This window comes from Rhinatrema bivittatum, chromosome 6 (genome assembly GCF_901001135.1).
Source record: "Rhinatrema bivittatum chromosome 6, aRhiBiv1.1, whole genome shotgun sequence".
In the NCBI taxonomy this organism is placed as follows: domain Eukaryota; kingdom Metazoa; phylum Chordata; class Amphibia; order Gymnophiona; family Rhinatrematidae; genus Rhinatrema; species Rhinatrema bivittatum.
Window position 1 is genome coordinate 1,698,067 of NC_042620.1, and position 23,782 is coordinate 1,721,848.

Genomic DNA, 23,782 nt, shown 5'->3' on the forward strand with positions numbered 1-23,782 from the left:
TCAACAAACCTGAGCTTAGGATTCCTCCCTTGTGGGGCTGATTTATCTTGCTTATCAGCAGAGAAAGCGAAGTTGCATGTGCAGCTCCCAGCCTGGCGTCATTCAGTAGCAGCGCAGCTCGGTGTTCTTCATAAATTACTCCGTCTTTGTAGCTTCAGAACTCTAGGATTCTCTCTTGGGGAGTGGAGGGGGATTACTGTTTCTGTAATGAGAGCCAGTACACAAGCTCCACACACAACAAGACAGCAACCTGCCAGGGCCCCCACTTTTACGGTTTGGGGAATAAATAACATGGGAATAACTTGCTGATGTGGCTTTTACTACTCTTACTCACTAACGGCCGGATTTTAAAATCTGCCACGGATGTAGAAATTGCCACTTACGCACGTGGCCGGGCTCAGCCACAAGCGTAAGTGACGATACATGCATAAGGGCTGGGCCGGGTGGCGGGGATGGGCGGTCCGGGACAGTGCCATTCATCACTGTCCTGGCTGCTGGCCTGAGCAAGTTACTTCAGGTCAGGCCCTGAAGTAACTTAAGAAAAAAAGGTAAAAAAAAAAAAAAAGGGGGGGGGGGAGGGGAAGGGAGGTCAGGATGGGGGTAGGTACGCGCATGTTATAAAATCGGTGCATCCATGTCTGTGTGCACACCTTCTAAATCTATCCCTAAGCCTGATACTTTTGATGCAACTCCAGCATTGCTCTCTGCTTCCATGGCAGGGGTTAAAGGAAATTGCATTCAAACAGCATCTGAGGGCCCTGACTTTTATGGTCTGGGAAACTGATAAGCAGGAGTGTAACCTGCACAGTGCAGCAGATACTGACATAAGCATAGGCTTGCTGAGCAGACTGAGTGGATCATTTGGTCCTTTTCTGCTGTCATTTCTATGTTTACTGACAAAGTAGTTCAAAAATGTAATGTGGCATATGTACAAGAGTTTTCCAGTAAATCTCCATAAAGCAAGTGAAAATAGTAAATCAATTCTGCGATCCCTTGATCAATCCTTAGGATCTCTTCCTTAGTCTTGGCTAGAATATGAATCACTCTGGGTTACTGTGAAAGATGGGTTCTTCTTCCCAATTTAATTCCCCATTCAAATACCTAGGATTCAAACAGTTGATCTTGAATTCTCCAAGTTCTCCTCTCCATTTAGGTACCTTCCTGACTCTCCTCTGTATTTCAGATGAGTGTCTATAGTAGTTCAACAGCATATAGGTTCTACTTTTTCTTCTCCTTGCTCCCCTACTTCTGGTGGATACTGCATGGGTATCCTTTCTTCAACTTCCTCCATCATCAACAGATGGACAAGGGAACTACTTCTGTTCCCCTCATGCCTCTCTTGGATAAAACTTCATCCCTAAATAAAAATCCACTTAGAAAGTAAGAACATAAGATATGCCATACTGGATCAGACCAAGGGTCCATCAAGTCCAGTATCCTGTTTCCAACAGTGGCCAATCCAAGTCACAAGTACTTGGTAAATACCCAAACATTAAATAGATCCCATGCTATAAATGCCGGCAAAAAGCAGTTTATGAACTTCTCCAGTAACTTATCCAAACCTTTTTTAAATCCCAGCTAAACCAGCTGCCTTAACCACATCTCTGGCAATGAATTCCAGAACTTAATTGTGCGTTGAGTGAAAAATAATTTTCTCCAATTTGTTTTAAATGTGCTACTTGCTAACTTCATGGAGTGCCCCCTAGTCCTTGTATTATCCAAAAGAGTAAATAACCGATTCACATCTACCCATTCTAGACCCCTCATGATTTTAAAGACCTCTATCATATCCCCCCTCAGCCGTCTCTTCTCCAAGCTGAACAGCCCTAACCTCTTCAGCCTTTCCTCATAGGGGAGATGTTCCATCCCCTTTATCATTTTGGTTGCCCTTCTCTGTACCTTCTCCATTGCAACTATATCTTTTTTGAGATACGGCGACCAGAATTGTACACAGTATTCAAGGTGCGGTCTCACCATGGAGCGATGCAGAGGCATTATGACATCCTCTGTTTTATTTGACATTCCCTTCCTAATAATTCCTAACATATTTAACTGCAAAAATTAATAGAGGTGTCTCATCAACCATTGAGTAGGAGTTGAGAAATACTCTCTTTACCATATCTTGGAACTCTCCTTATTTCATCCAGAGACTCAGGGAATTTGCATCAATTGCCAGGTCTCCGGGCAAACACTAGACAGCTCCGGGCCTCTCTGTTTCAGCTCCAGCCACTCCCCATCAGTAAAGTCTGCAGGGAACAGAAAAGGAGGGATGAGCCTGGAGCAGACACTGCTGAAACTGAATCTGAAGCTGTAATTCACTCAGCTGAGGGTAGAGTGAGGGTGCACAAGATCGAGAGAAGAAGGGGAAGAATGCTGTGGTCATCTCTGGAGGGGGAAAAGTGGGAGTGGATGGAGAGGATGAGAAAGTGTAGATTGGTGAAGGGTTGTGGTGGAAGAGAGAGACAGTTGATGTGCATTATTCCTCCCACCTCCCCTCTAATCAACAGCAATCTCAAGGTCACCACAACTCAAAAGATCCTAGGTATGCTCTTTACTTTTTAAGACTCTTCAGCCAAGGCTTCAGGCTTTTACTCTGAAAAACTAAGAGAACTGAAAAGAAACACTCCTCTCTCTGCCAGACTAAAAATCAACAGAGACTCTAGGAGTCACTTTATGCATGTAGGAGGAAACCAATCCAACAGCCTGTATTGAGGGTATTGAGTTATAGATGATACATTCTTCTACGCTGTCCTGACCTAACTACTAGGACATGCTCCTTTAGAAAGGATCCCAATGAGGCCCTACACATACCTGTAATGGGGGTTCTCCATAGACAACAAAATAAATCAGCCACCTCTTTTGAGTTGGATTCCTAAACTCTTGTACTGAAGGGTCTCTCGCAGAGGCAGCTTGCTCAGAAAGCTTTCCTAGACTTTTCTCAGCTCTGAGAGCTGTTCCATGTCTGCACCTTCAGATGGCATCACTCACTTGTGTGGCTGATTTTATCTTGTGGTTTACTGCATGGTCATGTGATACTTTATAGCCAATGCCTGTGCTCCTTTTTCCTCATGCTGCTACATAAGATGGGGTTTATAGAAGAGTGCCCAGAGTGCATGCTCAACTCCACGCTCCCTTCTCATCATGATGATTTTTTTCTCTTCTGTGCAGACACAATGGATGAGTCTCCACCACAGTACCGAGCTACATTCTGTGTCCTTCCCAAGGAACGCATGAACCCCCAGCACCGACTCTGGTGAGTGGAGTACCAATGGCACGGGAGAGAGAGCTCAGGAATTCTTGTATTTCTGTATTACAATCAAGAGCAAAGAGGGGGTTTTATTTTGTTGCTTCTGCTTTCTGAAGGCTGTGCTTACAATAAGTTACATATATTTATAAGCTTACCCATTTCTCATTAGCATTTGACTCTTGTCCCAAGGCAGTATCTCAAGAAAAGCGTCCTTGTTAGGGTGATGGAGACAAACCTCTGGGATAGGTACAGAGGATGGTATAATATGCATACGTTGCTATTTCATGGTCACTAATGCAAATAGCCAAGGGGGATAATCGGCATCTTTGACTACATTTTTCTGATTTCTGTCCATTGACCAGAACTAGTGCCTTAGGCTTATTGTGATCCAGTTTGCAAAGTTATGTCCCATGTTAAGGTTTTCCAACAGTGAACAGATATCACCACTTCACCCTATTAAATACATCCAGAGAAACAAGCAAAGCCTTTCCTACATACGGACATAAGTGCTATGCTGGGTTAGACCAAGATCCATTGATCCCAGCATCCTGTACATAAGAACATAAGTGCCCTAATGGATCAGACCAAGGTCCATCCATCCCAGCATCCTGAACATAAGAACATAAGAAGTGCCCTGCTGGGTCAGACCAAGGTTCATTGAGCCCAGCATCCTGTCCATAAGAACATAAGAAGTGCCAGGTTGGGTCAGACCAAGGCCCATCGATCCCAGCATCCTGTACATAAGAACATAAGAAGTGCCCTGCTGGGTCAGACGAAGGTCCATCGAGCCCAGCATCCTGTACATAAGAACATAAGGCGTGCCCTGCTGGGTCAGAGCAAGGTCCATCTAGGACAGCATCCTATACATAAGAGCATAAGAAGTGCCCTGCTGGGTCAGACCAAGGTCCATCGAGCCCAGCATCCTGTACATAAGAACATAAGGCGTGCCCTGCTGGGTCAGAGCAAGGTCCATCTAGGACAGCATCCTATACATAAGAGCATAAGAAGTGCCCTGCTGGGTCAGACCAAGGTCCATCGAGCCCAGCATCCTGTACATAAGAACATAAGAAGTGCCAGGCTGGGTCAGAGCAAGGTCCATCCAGCCCAGCATCCTGTACATAAGAACATAAGAAGTGCCAGGCTGGGTCAGACCAAGGTCCATCGAGCCCAGCATCCTGTACATAAGAACATAAGAAGTGCCAGGCTGGGTCAGAGCAAGGTCCATCAAGCCCAGCATCCTGTACATAAGAACATAAGAAGTGCCAGGCTGGGTCAGACCAAGGTCCATCGAGCCCAGCATCCTGTACATAAGAACATAAGAAGTGCCAGGCTGGGTCAGAGCAAGGTCCATCGAGCCCAGCATCCTGTACATAAGAACATAAGAAGTGCCAGGCTGGGTCAGACCAAGGTCCATCCAGCCCAGCATCCTGTACATAAGAACATAAGAAGTGCCGGGCTGGGTCAGAGCAAGGTCCATCCAGCCCAGCATCCTGTACATAAGAACATAAGAAGTGCCAGGCAGGGTCAGACCAAGGTCCATCGAGCCCAGCATCCTGTACATAAGAACATAAGAAGTGCCAGGCTGGGTCAGAGCAAGGTCCATCAAGCCCAGCATCCTTATTTATTTATTTATTTAGAATTTTTATGTACCGAAATTCTTGTAGGGATACAAATCAATCCGGTTTACATGAAACAGAGATGCCAAAGGACTTAAGAGAAAGCCCAGGCTTACATAAAACAGTTTAAACGGAACGACTCCAAAGAACATAAGTGCCCTCCTGGGTCAGACCAAGGTCCATCCAGCCCAGCATCCTGTACATAAGAACATAAGTGCCAGGCTGGGTCAGAGCAAGGTCCATCGAGCCCAGCATCCTGTACATAAGAACAAAAGAAGTGCCAGGCTGGGTGAGAGCAAGGTCCATCCAGCCCCGCATCCTGTACATAAGGACATAAGAAGTGCCAGGTTGGTTCAGACCAAGGCCCATCGAGTCCAGCATCCTGTACATAAGAACATAAGAAGTGCCAGGTTGGTTCAGGCCAAGGCCCATCGAGTCCAGCACCCTGTACGTAAGAACATAAGAAGTGCCAGGCTGGGTTAGAGCAAGGTCCATCCAGCCCAGCATCCTGTACATAAGAACATAAGAAGTGCCAGGCTGGGTCAGAGCAAGGTCCATCGAGCCCAGCATCCTGTACAAGAACCTAAGAAGTGCCAGGCTGGGTCAGAGCAAGGTCCATCCAGCCCAGCATCCTGTACATAAGAACATAAGAAGTGCCAGGCTGGGTCAGAGCAAGGTCCATCCAGCCCAGCATCCTGTACATAAGAACATAAGAAGTGCCAGGCTGGGTCAGAGCAAGGTCCATCCAGCCCAGCATCCTTTACATAAGAACATAAGAAGTGCCAGGCTGGGTCAGAGCAAGGTCCATCCAGCCCAGCATCCTCTACATAAGAACATAAGAAGTGCCAGGCTGGGTCAGACCAAGGTCCATCCAGCCCAGCATCCTGTACATAAGAACATAAGAAGTGCCAGGCTGGGTCAGAGCAAGGTCCATCCAGCCCAGCATCCTTTACATAAGAACATAAGAAGTGCCAGGCTGGGTCAGACCAAGGTCCATCCAGCCCAGCATCCTGTACATAAGAACATAAGAAGTGCCCTGCTGGGTCAGACCAAGGTCCATCCAGCCCAGCATCCTGTACATAAGAACATAAGAAGTGCCCTGCTGGGTCAGACCAAGGTCCATCCAGCCTTCCAGAACCTCCCTCCCACATTTTCCTAAGTTGTCGTTGCCCACGTGTACCACGACAGCCGGCTCCTCCCCAGCACTGTCTAAAATCCTATCTAGGTGAGGCGTGAGGTCGCCACCTTCGCACCAGGTTGGCATGTTACCAGGCGATCCTCACGCCTACCAGCCACCCAGCTATCTACATTCCTAATAATGGACTCACCAACTATAATGGCCGACTTAACCCTTCCCTCCTGGGCAGTAGCCCTGGGAGACGCATTCTCGGTGCGAGAAGACAATGCACCACCTGGAGGGCAGGTCCTTGCTACAGGGTCATTTCCTGCAGCACCAGTTTGATGCTTTCCAATCATGATACCTTCCTCCTCCAAGGCAGCACCAGGGCTGTCAGACTGGAGTTGGGACTTGGCTACTATGTCCTTGAAGGTCTCATCTATATACTTCTCTGTCTGCCTCAGCTCCTCCAGGTCTGCCACTCTAGCCTCCAGAGATCAGGCTCGTTCTCTGAGAGACAGAAGCTCTTTGCATTGGATGCACACGTACAATTTTGCTTCGGTGTTTACTGAAGAGGATGTTCGGGAGGTACCCGTACTGGAGAAGGTTTTCATGGATAATGATTCAGATGGACTGAACCAAATCACGGTGAACCTAGAAGATGTGGTAGGCCTGATTGAAAACTGAAGAGTAGTCAATCACCTGGACCGGATGGTATACACCCCAGAGTTCTGAAGGAACTCAAAAATGAAATTTCAGACCTATAATGATGTGTAACCTATCATTAAAATCATCCATTGTACCTGAAGACTGGAGGATAGCTAATGTAACCCCAATATTTAAAAAGGGCACCATGGGCGATCCGGGAAACTACAGACCGGTTAGCCTGACTTCAGTGCCAGGAAAAATAATGGAAAGTGTTCTAAACATCAAAATCACAGAACATATAGAAAGACATGGTTTGATGGAACAAAGTCAGCATGGCTTTACCCAGGTCAAGTCTTGCCTCACAAATCTGCGTCACCTTTTTGAAGGAGTTAATAAACATGTGGATAAAGGTGAACCGGTAGATGTAGTGTACTTGGATTTTCAGAAGGCGTTTGACAAAGTTCCTCATGAGAGGCTTCTAGGAAAAGTAAAAAGTCATGGGAATAGGTGGCGATGTCCTTTCGTGGATTACAAACTGGCTAAAAGAATCTGTTATTTACTCTTTTAGATAATAGACTAGGGGGCACTCCATGAAGTTAGCATGTGGCACATTTAAGACTAATCTGAGAAAGTTCTTTTTCACTCAACGCACAATTAAACTCTTGAATTTGTTGCCAGAGAATGTGGTTAGTGAAGTTGGTATAGCTGTGTTTAAAAAAGGATTAGATAAGTTCTTGGAGGAGAAGGCCATTACTTGCTATTAATTGAGTTGACTTAGAAAATAGCCACTGCTATTACTAGCAACGGTAACATGGAATAGACTTAATTTTTTGGTACTTGCCAGGTTCTTATGGCCTGGATTGGCCACTGTTGGAAACAGGATGCTGGGCTTGATGGACCCTTGGTCTGACCCAGTATGGCATGTTCTTATGTTCTTCTTAGATTCACATTGGTATTCAAATGCCTGAACAATACGGCGTCTTGCTTTCTGACAGATTGGTAAGTTATGTACCTGCAAGAACTTTATAGTCTTTTCAATAAGAGTCACTATATGTTCTGGATGTCCATGTTTTCATTGGTGGTGTTAAGTATGTGGAGTAGTCTCCTTTTGTACCTCCAGCAGATGAAGGATTGATTACCCACTATTTTGGAAGTGACTGAAATTTTGACTGCTTAGTGTGGCCTTGAGTTGTAGGGGATGGATTATGCTGACCTTTGAATCGACTGGGGAGTCAGGAAGGTGGTTTCAAAGGGGATGTAGAGGGCATGTGGACTGCAATTGGATGTTACAATGAGTTTAGTTGTTTGGTTGTTTTATGTTTGATTGTATAGTTCAATGTTGTGATTCATAAATGATCTCAGTCTCTCAGATTTACTATTCATGTCTTCTTACTTGTACCCTGCCAAAGAAAGGTGCCTCCTAGAGCTCATAGGATGTAGTATGGAAAGGCAGCACATCAGGCTGCACCTAGAAGTACTTTCTAATCAGGCACAATACAATTGGAACTATTTCTGTATCTTTCTGTCACATTTTTCCTTGGTCTCTGCTTCGTTTGATACTTGAGGATCCTCCCTCTCTCCCTATGATCCACAGGATCGTTGCTAGGTACTGACGTGCTTTTCTCCTTTACCAGAAGGTCCAGTTTTTTGCATCAAGATTTTTATCGGTTGGAACGGGAATGTCCCAGGTGATCACAACTTCTTCATTCTCTAAAATTCTCTCAGGGTCATGATCCCCAGGGCTTTTCTGGTACAGCGATGTTAGTGTTTACACAGTTTCAGTGGAGGAGCCATGCCACCTTGTTGGGCCTTTCTGTGACATCAGCACCTCACACCCAGCCACAAGATGTGAAACCGTTTTCGGTTCTGTTCTACAGAATCTGCAATTCTCTGTTGTAGCGGGTTTTTTCTGTGCTGCTGTGCACCATCTTGTCCGTAGTCCTCTGCCCTCTTCTGCAGTTACCAATCTCTCATTTTCAGGTCTCAGCTCACCTCTCCTTGGCCATTCTTGAGTCGGGTTTTCATCTACTTGTGATTGCTGAAGTCTCTCCATTTCTCGTTGGATTAATGTCCTTTTGCTCATTGTTTTTCCTTCTTTGCTGGTCTGATTCTTGGAAAATAATTTTTTCTGTTGCCTCTTTCCCCTCTTGTTCTGGTAGATTCTCACAAACGCCTTCTTGTATGGAGGTTGCTGCATCTTGTAGTGGGTAATTGGAAGTGGGGTTTTTTGTCATCTTCAACTTTTCTTCACTAATTATTTCATTTTACGAGGACAAGCAGGATGTCAGTCCTCACACATGGGAGACTTCATCAAATGGAGCCCGGCACAGAAAACGTATGTCAAAGTTTTTAGAACGCTGTGTTATAAGACTGAAGAGGACCCCACGTGGACCCTGGTATAATGCATGCCGGGCATGCTCAATGAGGCCAATCAAAGTTCTAGAAACTTTGACATAAGGTTCCCATGCCGGACTCCATTCGATGATGTCACCCATGTGTGAGGACTGGGAGAACACCCGTTACAGGTAAGCAACTCTGCTTTTTCTGAGGAGAGGAAGTTTGATATGTAGATGTTTGCTGCTGCAGTTGGATTTGGAGTTCAGAAGCGTTCCTCACACTTCTTCTATGGGTGTCACTTACCTGGCCCTTCATACTTGTGGACTAAGATATATTTATCTTTATAGACTGTGATGATCCATCGCGTGCTACACTTCTGTATCTTCTGAGTGGACACTAGGTCTATTTTGCACTTTTCATAGTCCGCAGTCAGTAACACTGGATTACGTGTTAGGATAATTATTTTAAATGTTTCCTTTGCATTGGCATGCTTTGGAATAATTCTCTTGCTTTCTCCTCAGATTCGCCCTCTTTCAAATCTTTTTGTGTCTGAGGTGTCTGAATGTGCTCTGTGTTCTCTTTCAGGCCCTTGCTGCTCACAGAGCTTAGTGACTTGGATCTCAGGAAACGCCAGCGACCTCCATTCTTCTATATGTTGGCATACATCCTCCAAGGTAATGGACACGTGCTGCCATATCCTCATCTTCTACAGAGGGGGTAACAACTCCCAGGACCCTGGGGTAGAAGGAGGACAGGGAGTCGTGGATCTTTACTCTGATTTGATTGCTCTCTTTGGCCTCTCCTTCTCTCTCCGCACCCCTAGATGACATAAGCTCTCCTGTTTCATTACTCGTCACTCCGGGAACCTTATATCTGCTGGAGGAGAATCACCAATGGAAAATGACGTCATCTATACCTTCTGACGATGCCAATGAGACTGAGGACTTGCCAGGAAGTGGCGTCACAGTGAAGCAAAAACAGCCAATCAGCTGTATCAGCTCAGTGCACTTGTTCCAAGTGATGTCCTGCTGTGTCCAGCTGAGGATTTATGATGAGGTAACTGCTCATAGAGCAAGGAGTTTGCATGTGGATAGCTCAGGCAGGGAATGTGGTTCCTCGCCTACCTGAGGTGCTAGGAATGGGGCCGATGCAATATTATACACGGAAAGTGGGCGCTGACTTTTCAGCGCCCACTTTCTTAACGCACGCATAGCGCCCGGAAGGGGGGTGCTATGCAATACACAAATTAAGGGGTCATGCTAGCAAGGAGGCTAGCGCGACCTTAGCGCCTCCTTGCTAACGTGACCCCATGGTTACCAGCGGTCTGCCGGTTATGAACACTGACACCGATAAACTGCAGTCAGCTGGTTATGAAAACCGATGCCGAGGATATCAGTGTTGGTCTTCAAAGCGGCCGGCAGAGATTTTTTTCTTTTTTTTTAATTTTTAAAAAAAAAGTACAGAAAAGCATTTTTTTCTGCTTTTCTGTACTTTTTTCAGTGCGTTCAGCTATTAACGCCTGCTCCAGGCATGTGATGAGCGCTATCTCATTCACTCTGCGTCGGACGTACGTTAAATAGGCGCTAATCCCCCTATTGCATTAGGGGCGGATTAGTGCTTATATAACCCGCGTCCAACAGCGCACTGTACTGCATCGGCCCCAGTATATGCAGTGGCTGTGGTTACAGGCCTTGCTCTGTAAGTCTGTCTGCATGTGGTGTTCTGCTGACCCTCCAGCTATTTAGGTTCAGAGTATCCACAGTGATTATGCTTGAGATAAATGCAGATTTACCTCATGCATATTCATTGTGACTTTCCGAAAGCCTGACACATTATGGGCTGGCGAGAGCAGATTAGGAAGCCCTGAAGACTTAGCAATCATGTGACGTGGCTGCTGGCAGTAGTGCCCTGCTTGGATGAGACTCCTTCCAGGATGGTCTTTGGGGGAGGGGTGTAGCCCTACAGATGGGATACTGAGAGATTCTACCTGAGGGTGACCTACAACAAGGTAAACAGTAAAAGAAATGAAAACTAACGGCAGAACTAGAAACGACAACAAGAGTGCTGATGTACAGGTTATCCACAGAATAGAGTTGTGCATACACACTTCTCTTGTTTAAAGTTTGTTTTTCAGAGACTGGGAGGCATGGGGGTTCATTTTCAGGAGTTTATTTTTTTTGGGTGAGGTTTATTCCTGAACATACCCAGATCAGTCCAGACAAGCAGGTTTTATTTATCCCTTCCAGCAGATGGAGGCAGAGGACAAACTTTGGGCACTGCCACTTATACGAGAGTGCCAGCTGCAGTCCCTCAGTATTTCTCTACCTCCAGCAGATGGTAGAGGTGCAAACCTGCAGTCCCTCAGTATTTCTCTACCTCCAGCAGATGGTAGAGGTGCAAACCTGCAGTCCCTCAGTATTTCTCTACCTCCAGCAGATGGTAGAGGTGCAAACCTGCAGTCCCTCAGTATTTCTCTACCTCCAGCAGATGGTAGAGGTGCAAACCTGCAGTCCCTCAGTATTTCTCTACCTCCAGCAGATGGTAGAGGTGCAAACCTGCAGTCCCTCAGTATTTCTCTACCTCCAGCAGATGGTAGAGGTGCAAACCTGCAGTCCCTCAGTATTTCTCTACCTCCAGCAGATGGTAGAGGTGCAAACCTGCAGTCCCTCAGTATTTCTCTACCTGCAGCAGATGGTAGAGGTGCAAACCTGCAGTCCCTCAGTATTTCTCTACCTCCAGCAGATGGTAGAGGTGCAAACCTGCAGTCCCTCAGTATTTCTCTACCTCCAGCAGATGGTAGAGGTGCAAACCTGCAGTCCCTCAGTATTTCTCTACCTCCAGCAGATGGTAGAGGTGCAAAGCTGCAGTCCCTCAGTATTTCTCTACCTGCAGCAGATGGTAGAGGTGCAAACCTGCAGTCCCTCAGTATTTCTCTACCTGCAGCAGATGGTAGAGGTGCAAACCTGCAGTCCCTCAGTATTTCTCTACCTCCAGCAGATGGTAGAGGTGCAAACCTGCAGTCCCTCAGTATTTCTCTACCTCCAGCAGATGGTAGAGGTGCAAACCTGCAGTCCCTCAGTATTTCTCTACCTCCAGCAGATGGTAGAGGTGCAAACCTGCAGTCCCTCAGTATTTCTCTACCTCCAGCAGATGGTAGAGGTGCAAACCTGCAGTCCCTCAGTATTTCTCTACCTCCAGCAGATGGTAGAGGTGCAAACCTGCAGTCCCTCAGTATTTCTCTACCTCCAGCAGATGGTAGAGGTGCAAACCTGCAGTCCCTCAGTATTTCTCTACCTGCAGCAGATGGTAGAGGTGCAAACCTGCAGTCCCTCAGTATTTCTCTACCTGCAGCAGATGGTAGAGGTGCAAACCTGCAGTCCCTCAGTATTTCTCTACCTGCAGCAGATGGTAGAGGTGCAAACCTGCAGTCCCTCAGTATTTCTCTACCTCCAGCAGATGGTAGAGGTGCAAACCTGCAGTCCCTCAGTATTTCTCTACCTCCAGCAGATGGTAGAGGTGCAAACCTGCAGTCCCTCAGTATTTCTCTACCTCCAGCAGATGGTAGAGGTGCAAACCTGCAGTCCCTCAGTATTTCTCTACCTGCAGCAGATGGTAGAGGTGCAAACCTGCAGTCCCTCAGTATTTCTCTACCTCCAGCAGATGGTAGAGGTGCAAACTGCAGTCCCTCAGTATTTCTCTACCTGCAGCAGATGGTAGAGGTGCAAACCTGCAGTCCCTCAGTATTTCTCTACCTCCAGCAGATGGTAGAGGTGCAAACCTGCAGTCCCTCAGTATTTCTCTACCTCCAGCAGATGGTAGAGGTGCAAACCTGCAGTCCCTCAGTATTTCTCTACCTCCAGCAGATGGTAGAGGTGCAAACCTGCAGTCCCTCAGTATTTCTCTACCTCCAGCAGATGGTAGAGGTGCAAACCTGCAGTCCCTCAGTATTTCTCTACCTCCAGCAGATGGTAGAGGTGCAAACCTGCAGTCCCTCAGTATTTCTCTACCTCCAGCAGATGGTAGAGGTGCAAACCTGCAGTCCCTCAGTATTTCTCTACCTCCAGCAGATGGTAGAGGTGCAAACCTGCAGTCCCTCAGTATTTCTCTACCTCCAGCAGATGGTAGAGGTGCAAACCTGCAGTCCCTCAGTATTTCTCTACCTCCAGCAGATGGTAGAGGTGCAAACCTGCAGTCCCTCAGTATTTCTCTACCTGCAGCAGATGGTAGAGGTGCAAACCTGCAGTCCCTCAGTATTTCTCTACCTGCAGCAGATGGTAGAGGTGCAAACCTGCAGTCCCGACTGACTGGATAGCTTGAGGAAAATTTGCTCCCCAAGGAGCAGCAAGGGATCCCGGACAGCCAGTGGTCTGGTTCCCTCGGTGGGACCCGAAGCCCCTCCGCCGGCCCGGAAGCCTTTCAGGGAAGTACCCTTAGCTTTTACTTTGGGGACTTTCTTATTGGTGTATGGGCCTTTAAGACTTTAGATTATAAAAAAAAAAGAAAGTGCCTGCTTTGCTGCTGAGACAGCTCGAACATAGGCTGAGCTGTCTGTCGGGCAGTAGACTCGGCGGTCGTCGGGAACATAGGCTGAGCTGTCTGTTGGGCAGTAGACTCGGCGGTCGTCGGGAACATAGGCTGAGCTGTCTGTTGGGCAGTAGACTCGGCGGTCGTCGGGAACATAGGCTGAGCTGCCTGTCGGGCAGTAGACTCTGCGGTCGTCGGGAACATAGGCTGAGCTGCCTGTCGGGCAGGAGACTCTGCGGTCGTCGGGAACATAGGCTGAGCTGTCTGTCGGGCAGTAGACTCTGCGGTCGTCGGGAACATAGGCTGAGCTGTCTGTCGGGCAGTAGACTCGGTCGTCGGGAACATAGGCTGAGCTGTCTGTCGGGCAGTAGACTCGGTCGTCGGGAACATAGGCTGAGCTGCCTGTCGGGCAGTAGACGCAGCGGTCGTCGGGAACATAGGCTGAGCTGCCTGTCGGGCAGTAGACTCGGCAGTCGTCAGGAGCGGGCCTGGTGGTGCTCGAGCGGATTGGGGAAATCTGACAGCGGGGGAAGACCCCGGTTGGGGCAAGGTATCTCCGCTTTTAGCTTGGCTTCCCTGCCATTTGGAGCGTGCGGTTTTTTAGCCACACCAGAGGGCCCGTCTGTGTGTGCCAGCGGGAATTGCAGGAGACAGTGCGCTCTCTTCTGTTTTCGACTGCTGCCGCGTGGAGCGCCCCTCCCCCTCGTGGTCCTGGCCACGTTACCGTGCTGTGGGCAATGGAATTGCTTCAGTTTTATCCAGTAATTATTTGTTTATTTGATTTTCTGAGTTTTACTTTCTTTTGGGCTTATAGCAGACAAGCAGCACGGGGAGACCTGCCAGGCATCCCCCCTTAATGACCTCCTCCTCTGTACAGAGTGTGCAGGAGGGGGGGGGGGGGAGCGTCGGAGAAGAGATTGAAGCCGCGGAGACATTCCAGGACCGCACCAGCGGTGCTGGGGGCACAGGAGGGAGTGGCTATGGACGCGGAAGCCGAGCCAGATAGGGGTTTTCGTTATGGGAGGTCCCTGCCGCTTCTTTCTCTCATGGTCCGGCTGAGACCGGAAGACCCGGCTCTTCGGGAGCCCCGGGGGGGGGGGGTTTCTCCCGAATTTGTGCTTCTTCTGCATGAGGCCTTCCTGGCTAGGCAGGCAGGTAATTGCGGTGTGAAGGTAAGCCCGGCGGACTTGGCGAAGCGGATGCACGTTCCCTCTAAAGGGTCTGTGGGATCGCGAATCCTGCCCCACGAGGGATTCCCAGTGCGCTTGGAGTCAGATTCGGAGGAGTCCCCAGAGGAGGAAGACATTTCCTCGGGGGCCGATTGAGATGAGGATCCGATAGGGGGTCCCCCTCTGGACCCAGTAGATTCTAGAACCGAACAGGGGGGTCACGGAGGGGCCAGAGACTGAAGGCGATGATTTGTGAGCGATCCGTCTCTTTAAGAGAGAGGAGCTTCACCCGCTTATCCCCCAGGTGTTAGAGGAATTGGGTATTAAGCTCACTTTGGAGGATTCGGATGCAGAAGGGGTTAATCCGATGCTGGATGGCCTCAGGAGACCTACCAGTGCTTTTCCAATTCCAAATAATATCCAGAAGTTTATTAACCGGGAGTGGGATTCCCCCCACTCGGGGCTGCAAGTCGTCAGGGTGATGTCCAAGCTTTATCCGCTGCTGCAGGAACATTTGAATGTTCTCAAGGTTCCAGAGGTGGATGCGGTGGTTTCAGCAGTCACCAAAAAGACTACCATCCCGGTGGCTGGAGGTTCCGCTCTGAAGGACGATCAGGATCGGAAGTTGGAGTTGCACCTCAAGCGAGCCTTTGAGATTCTGGGTCTAGGCCTGCGAGCGGCAGTCTGTGCAAGTCTCATGCAGCGGGCCTGTTTGTGTTGGATCCAGAAGCCGCAGGAGCAGACGGCCTCTGGGACTCTGTCCAGGATCCAGGCGGGAGTTGCCTATGGAGCTGATGCCTTATATGACCTTGTGAGAACCACGGCTCGTGGTATGGTGTCGGTGGTGGCAGCTCTGTAATTTGCCTTTTCAGGGAAAACTGTTGGTTGGTGAGGATCTTGATCGCCTGATGAAGTCTCTGGGAGAGACAATAGGCAATAGGCTGCCAGAGGATCGAAAGTTGGTCTGGAAGCCTTTCTCCTCAGCCTTGTTTTCAGGAGTCAAGGCGTTTTTTGTCCGGCGAGATCCTCAGAGGCCTTGACCCCAAGATAGTCCTCGCATAGGCAGCAGTCCTTTCGGGGGACTGGAAGGACATCTAGAGGCAGATCCACCCAGGGAGCGGGTGGCAGTAAGTCCTCCCAATGAGATCAGGCAGGTCCACTCTTAGTCCGTGGTGATCGGGGGCAGGCTGGCCCGTTTTTACAGGGAGTGGACCAGGATTACATCTGACCAGTGGGTGTTGAGCGTGGTGAGCGATGGTTATGCCTTAGAGTTTTCTCGTCCTCTGCAGTCGGCTTTTCTGGAGTCGGGTTGTCTTTCCCAAAACAAGCGGGCAACTGTCCAGGAAACGCTTCAACGATTGTTAAGTCTGGAGGCTGTAGTGCCAGTACCGATGTCCGAACAGGGGCAAGGCAGGTATTCCATCTATTTCGTGGTGCCAAAAAAGGAGGGCACTTTCTGTCCTATCCTAGACCTAAAAAAGGTCAACCAGAGTTTGAAGGTACCATGTTTTCGGATGGAGACGTTGCGTACCGTAATTGTGGCAGTACGGAGAGGAGAGTTTTTGGCGTCCCTGGATCTCACCGAGGCTTATCTTCATATTCCCATCTGTCAGGAACATCAGAAGTTCCTCAGATTCATGGTGCTGGGACAGCAGTACCAATTTCAAGTGCTTCCCTTCAGTCTGGCCACTGCCCCACGCAATTTCACGAAGGTGATGGTGGTAGTGGCTGCGGCCCTGCGACAGGAGGGATTGTTGGTGCACCCTTACTTGGACGACTGGCTGATCCGGGCGAAGTCACAGACAGAGTTTGTGTGGTCCGTAGACCGAGTGAGGTCACTCCTGGAATCTCTGGGCTGGATCATCAATGTGCGGAAGAGTCACCTGGCATCCTCTCACTCCCTCGAGTACTTGGGAGCCCATTTTGACACCCAGCGGGGCAGAGTGTTACTCATAGACGACAGGATGAACAAGATTCAGGAGCAGATAGCTCGTCTACTTCGTCTACCGCTGCCAAAGGTCTGGGATTATTTACAGGTCATGGGCTCAATGGCATCCACGTTGGAGCTGGTGCCTTGGAAGTTTGCTCATTTGAGGCCTCTACAGAGAGTGTTACTGTCCTGCTGGAGTTCTCAGATACAACAGTACTTTCTGTCCCTTTCTCTGATGGAGTCGGCCAGGTCCAGTCTGGCCTGGTGGATGACACACAGCAGTCTGGAGAAGGGAATGCCTCTCAAGGTCCAGGATTGGGTGGTGGTCACCATGGATGCTAGTCTTCGAGGCTGGGGGGCGGTTTGTCTGGACAAGTCTGTGCAGGGTCTCCTGTCAACGGCAGAGCAGGCGTGGTCCATCAATCGACTGGAGACGAGAGCGGTGCGCAGGGCTCTGGTGGAGTTTCTACTCTTGGTCCGCAATCGGATGGTGCGAGTTTTCTCAGACAACTCGTCCACAGTGGCTTACATCAGCTGGCAGGGGGGAACCAAGAGTCCCGCATCAAAGGTCAGTCGTAGTTGTGGCTCCGGAGTGGCCTCGACATCCTTGGTTTGTCTGGCAGTAGACGGACCTCTACGCCTGACCCCCTTTCTGAACCTGCTGCATCAGGGTTCCATATTTTCGGATCGGGAGGATCACTTCTGTCTCGCAGCCTGGCTTTTGAGAGGAGGCAATTGCATGTGAGAGGTGCGCTGGTACCTGTCATTTCAAATGTCATTTCAGATGACATTACATTACGTCACACGCGCCCGTTTATGTGCTTTCATTGGCCGGAGCGCCCAAATCGACGGGCGCTCCGGCCAACGAAAGAACGCTTCGCTTCGCTCGTGCCGGAGAGGGCACTTCACGCCGAGCCAGGAGAACCGGGGGGGGGGGGAATGCTGTAAGCCGGATGGAGCCCTAGCTGTTGTACTGCTGTTGCCGAGCCAGGAGAACCGGGACCTGCGCGGGGGGGACCGCTGCGAGCCGCTTTCGCCGCCGGCTGCCCCCTCCAGAGGGCGGCAGAGAAGGGAAGGGGCTGAAAAGCAACAAAGGTAAGAAAACAGAAAGTAATGTTGAGTCGCTTTGGGAGGAGGGGATTTTAGGTTTTTAGAGGTTTCCTTTTGGGGGAAAGTTTGCCGTCTACCCTTACCCCTGCCTCTAACGCAGGGGTAAGGGTAGGCGGTAAGTTAGCAGGTTAAACACGGGGCAAAATGGCAGGGTAAAATAGCGATAGTCGGGGTGTGCGTTACTGTGTGGGAGGGAATAGCTAATTCGATCGTTTACATCTCATATACATGCCGCGTGTGGAAGGGGTTACCCGGGGATTTAAGGACGCGGTAAGAGTAGGTTAAAGGGGATTGTGTATCACAGGAAGGGCTAACGCGGCCGGAAAGTGAGTAGAAAGCGGGTTAGGAGCGGGGTAACCGCGGCCCCACTTTACTGTATCGAGCTGATTGTTTGCTAGCCTTTGAGTTATCACGGTAGGATTCTTACGGATGGGATTCACTCTCCGTACCCAGCTACTCTGCCTCCAATTCCATTGGACTCTTAACGCTAATGGGGTACCTGGTCCTCGAGGGCCTGTTCTCCCTATCCTGGGGTTCTCCATACTGGGGCTTGTGCATATTACACTGTACTCATTCTCAGTTCTTTCCACTACAGCACTGCTACCGGAGGAGTCGCTGTTCCAGCGCCTGAGGGACACCAGCCCAGCCGGGCTACTTCTACCGCTCACCACTGCCTCCTCTGGTGGCTTCATCACATTTATTTATTTTATTTATTTATTTTATTTATAGTTTTTATATACCGACATTCTTACATTAAAATGCAAATCATACCGGTTTACATAAAACAGAAAAAGCAGGAAAAGATATTTCCATAGTCAAATACAGAGAACATTTATAATAAAATTGTTAACAAAGGCATAAGGTAGGAACTTGAAAAAAGGTTACTTAACAGAAAACGTAAAAGAAAAAAATAGTAAATGAAGCACAAAGAGTTGACGTCGGGGGAGGGGCCTGGTCACACATCGCAGTCACCCATTTCCCTCACCTCCTGATGATAGTTCCGTTTCTTTTTTATTATTTAAGATGGTGTTCACTTCTTGCGGGGGCCCAGGATGGAGGGTGGCCTCCCCGCTCGCTAATAAAAGATCAATCTCTGTGTTTGTGTGTCCTGAGCTGATCCTGACCTGTGACCCCTCACGGGACTTCCCCCCGTGGGCGTGGTCAGCTGCCACAGTGTCCAAGGGTCCACCCAAACCTCACTAATTATAACACTGTCTACATTTCTAATAATCGAATCACCAACTATCAAGGGCCGGCCTAACCCTTCCCTCCTGGGCAGTAGCCCTGGGAGACTTGTCCTCAGTGGGAGAGGACAATGCATCACCTGGAGAGCAGGTCCTTGCTTACAGGATCACTTCCTGCCTCACCAGGGTGATGTTCTCCTATGGCTGGACTCTACTTTACATTTATCCACCCCTCAGCGTGACCGCGGCCTCATCAGGTTTGCTTGGGGATGATATGTGGCAGGTCAGATGCCTGAGTCACTTCGAACCTTGGTCCATGTAAAGAGTTAAAAAGACGTAAGGAGTATCCCATTGGTGCAGGACAGCAATGAAATCCAGTGAACAGCCTTACTGAGTTTGAGAAAAAGGTGGATATATGGAAACTTAGGGCGAGGGGTGGGTGTTTCATCTTTAGTTAAGTGGGTCAGAGGTTTGAGCAATAGACTGGTATTTTATAGAGAATATTTGTGATGATCTTTACAGTGTGCGGCTAACAAATGTTTAAATACTTTCTCATTTACTGTAACTTGTTTGTTGACCCTTTATTTCTCATTTCTTTTAAACGATGTGTTTAATGCACTTATTAATCCCCCTACACATCACTTGTAAATCTCCCCGCCTGTTGGTGACCTCCCTCAGCCATCTCCTTGGCAGTAATCCTGCATGGAATGGCTGAAGGTTGTCCTGCCCCCTCCATCAGCAAGAGCAATGTGCATGGCGAGTGCTGTAGCAAACAGATGCTGGAAACAGTGTGCAAATGTTCTGAGATATTAAATGCTTTTAATTGTTCCCTCAGACCCAGCATTGTGAGAGCCAGTGGCATCTGCAAACGGAGTGTCCTGATGTAGTCCGAGACCTGCTGGAATTTCTGCGAGGCCCCTGGGAAGCACTGTATCGCATCAAATTCAACATTGTCCTACATAACATTGTAGATTAAGCCATGGATTCCTAGGGTCTGCTCATTCTGCAGCTAAAAGCTTGAGGCAAAGTCCCCAAGAGACTGCTCACTGCTAACTATCAAGGGAGAGATGCACGATCCTCTCCTCCAACCATCACCACCACTGCACTTAAGAACTAAGGTCTTCGAGAGACTGCTCCCTGCCAGCCCTTCTGTGACTGATGGCCAGCCCTGCTGCTACCTTTGCACACTCAAGCTAAGGTCTTCGAGAGACTGCTCTCTGCCAGCCCTTCTGTGACTGATGACCCTCCCAGCCTCCACCTCTGCACACTCAAGCTAAGGTCTCTGAGAGACTGCTCCCTGCCAGCCCTTCTGTGACTGATGATCCTCCCAGCCGCCACCTCTGCACACTCAAGCTAAGGTCTCTGAGAGACTGCTCCCTGTCGGCCCTTCTGTGACTGATGATCCTCCCTGCATACTCAAGCTAAAGCCCCTGAGAGACTGCGTCCTGCTAGCCAATGTGGGATTGATTTCAAAACGTTTAAGCAGCTAACTCTGGAAATTCGCCAGTTAAACCTCTGCTTTTAAAAGTGTCTCCCTGATGAGTGGATAAATGCATCTGCAAGGGCATTCCTGAGGCAGGCTGAAGGCGTAGCCAGTTACCAGGCTAGGTTAGCCAACCCTACATGCACAATCTAATCAGCCACATTTTCGCCAGCTAGATTTAGGTGAATTGTCAGACAAAAACTTAGCAGAGTTTTTGAGTAACGAGTAGGTCTGGCTGAAAATTACCCTAAAGATAACTGAATAAAATTAGCCATTTATAATTCCTGCTGAGGATGTACCCCATAGCACTGACTGCTGCCCTCCCCGTCAAAGGAATAGTCGCCTAAAATGACTTTCACCACCCCAGCATAGAATATGTAACTGCCCCCCCCCCCCTTCCCCTCGGCTGTTTCAGAGCCCCCTCAGAGTGAAGGTTCTCCAATACTGATTGAGATGAGCCCCAGTGACTACCCCTGTTGCTAGAGATCACACCTTCCTACAGCCAGGGAAGTCGTCAGCGACGTGTGAAGACCGGCAGCATCCCTGCTCATATCCCAGGTTCCTACAGCCAGGGAAGTCATCAGCGACGTGTGAAGACCGGCAGCATCCCGGCTCATATCCCAGGTTCCTACAGCCAGGGAAGTCGTCAGCGACGTGTGAAGACCGGCAGCATCCCGGCTCATATCCCAGGTTCCTACAGCCAGGGAAGTCGTCAGCGACGTGTGAAGACCGGCAGCATCCCGGCTCATATCCCAGCTTCCTACAGCCAGGGAAGTCGTCAGCGACGTGTGAAGACCGGCAGCATCCCGGCTCATATCCCAGGTTCCTACAGCCAGGGAAGTCGTCAGCGACGTGTGAAGACCGGCAGCATCCCGGCAGCATCCCGGCTCATATCCCAGGTTCCTACAGCCAGGGAAGTCATCAGCGACGTGTGAAGACCAGCAGCATCCTGGCTCATATCCCAGGTTCCTACAGCCAGGGAAGTCGTCAGCGACGTGTGAAGACCGGCAGCATCCTGGCTCATATCCCAGGTTCCTACAGCCAGGGAAGTCATCAGCGACGTGTGAAGACCGGCAGCATCCCGGCTCATATCCCAGGTTCCTACAGCCAGGGAAGTCATCAGCGACGTGTGAAGACCGGCAGCATCCCGGCTCATATCCCAGGTTCCTACAGCCAGGGAAGTCGTCAGCGACTTGTGAAGACCAGTGGGTTCCCTGTAGCTGCAAAGCTCTGAAGCTTTTCTAATTTAACTTTATTGTAAATACAGAATGTGCAAATTTGATAATTTTACTGTTTGAATGTTAATAAAAGTTTGTATCTTGTATTTGATCTCTTTTGTACTTCTGTTTTCTGGAGAGTGGAAGGGATCCCAAAGAATAGAATACCATTCGGTGGTGGGGGGGTATGTTTTTCACTTAGTTTTTACAGAAATTCCATAAAAGCGGTTAACGTTGGTGATTCAGTTATTAGGAAGGTTGATTGCTGGGTGGCTGGTGGGCGTGAGGAGCACCTGGTAACTTGCCTGCCTGGTGCGAAGGTGGTGGGACCTCATGTATCACATAGATAGGATTTTAGACAGTGCTGGGGAGGAGCCGGCTGTCGTGGTACATGTGGGCACCAATGAAATAGGGAAGTGCAGGAGGGGGAAGGTTTTGGAAATTAAATTTAGGCTCCTAGGTAGAAAGCTGAAATCCAGAACCTCCAAGCTAACGATCTCTGAAATGCTCCCTGTTCCATGTGCAGGACCAGAGTCAGGCAGAGCTCCAGACTCTCAATGCATGGATGAGACGATGGTACAGGTACATTAAAATCATCCATTGTACCTGAAGACCGGAGAGTGGCCAATGTAACCCCAATATTTAAAAAAGGCTCCAGGGGTAATCCGGGTAACTATAGACCAGTGAGCCTGACTTCAGTGCCAGGAAAAATAGTGGAAAGTATTCTCAAGATGAAAATCGTAGAGCATAGAGAAAGACATGGTTTAATGGAACACAGTCAACATGGATTTACCCAAGGGAAGTCTTGCCTAACAAATCTTCATTTTTTTGAAGGAGTTAATAAACATGTGGATAAAAGTGAATCGGTGGATGTAGTGTATTTGGATTTTCAGAAGGCGTTTGACAAAGTCCCTCATGAGAGGCTTCTACGAAAACTAAAAAGTCATGGGATAGGAGGCGATGTCCTTTCGTGGATTGCAAACTGGCTAAAAGACAGGAAACAGAGTAGGATTAAATGGTCAATTTTCTCAGTGGAAAAGGGTAAACAGTGGAGTGCCGCAGGGATCTGTACTTGGACCGGTGCTTTTCAATATATATATAAATGATCTGGAAAGGAATACGACAAGTGAGGTTATCAAATTTGCGGATGATACAAAATTATTCAGAGTAGTTAAATCACAAGCAGACTGTGATACATTACAGGAGGACCTTGCAAGACTTTTAAGATTGGGCATCCAAATGGCAGAAGAAATTTAATGTGGACAAGTGCAAGGTGTTGCATATAGGGAAAAATAACCCTTGCTGTAGTTACATGATGTTAGGTTCCATATTAGGAGCTACCACCCAGGAAAAGATCTAGGCATCATAGTGGATAATACTTTAAAATCGTCGGCTCAGTGTGCTGCAGCAGTCAAAAAAGTAAATAGAATGTTAAGAATTATTAGGAAGGGAATGGTTAATAGAACGGAAAATGTCATAATGCCTCTGTATCGCTCCATGGTAAAGACCGCACCTTGAATACTGTGTACAGTTCTGGTCGCCGCATCTCAAAAAAGATATAGTTGCGATGGAGAAGGTACAGAGAAGGGCAACCAAAATAATAAAGGGGATGGAACAACTCCCCTATGAGGAAAGGCTGAAGAGGTTAGGGCTGTTCAGCTTGGAGAAGAGATGGCTGAGGGGGGATATGATAGAGGTCTTTAAGATCATCAGAAGTCTTGAACGAGTAGATGTGAATCGGTTATTTACACTTTCAAATAATAGAAGGACTAGGGGGCATTCCATGAAGTTAGCAAGTAGCACATTTAAGACTAAGCGGAGAAAATTCTTTTTCACTCAACGTACAATAAAGCTCTGGAATTTGTTGCCAGAGGATGTGGTTAGTGCAGTTGGTGTAGCTGGGTTCAAAAAAGGTTTGGATAAGTTCTTGGAGGAGAAATCCATTAACTACTATTAATCAAGTTTACTTAGGGAATAGCCACTGCTATTAATTGCATCAGTAGCATGGGATCTTCTTAGTGTTTAGGTAATTGCCAGGTTCTTAAGGTCTGGTGTGGCCTCTGTTGGAAACAGGATGCTTGGGCTTGATGGACCCTTGGTCTGACCCAGCATGGCAATTTCTTATGTTCTTAACAAGACATGACAGGAACTGAGGAACTTGGAAGACTCGGACAAAGACTTATGGAACTTGGAAGATTCG

General features: G+C 48.5%; 1 protein-coding gene across 2 annotated transcripts in view; it reads left to right on the forward strand.

The window, feature by feature from the left end:
• STK11IP (serine/threonine kinase 11 interacting protein) overlaps positions 1-21,694 on the forward strand; it is a 272,418-nt gene extending 250,724 nt beyond the window's left edge. For both annotated transcript variants that reach the window (XM_029604968.1, XM_029604969.1), the window contains exons 23-26: positions 3,169-3,253; positions 9,551-9,639; positions 9,789-10,021; positions 19,718-21,694. In XM_029604968.1, the coding sequence (XP_029460828.1) occupies positions 3,169-3,253; positions 9,551-9,639; positions 9,789-10,021; positions 19,718-19,858 (548 nt within the window). In that variant the 3' untranslated portion in view covers positions 19,859-21,694. The remainder of the gene's footprint in view (positions 1-3,168; positions 3,254-9,550; positions 9,640-9,788; positions 10,022-19,717) is intronic.
• The last annotated feature ends 2,088 nt before the right edge of the window (positions 21,695-23,782 follow it).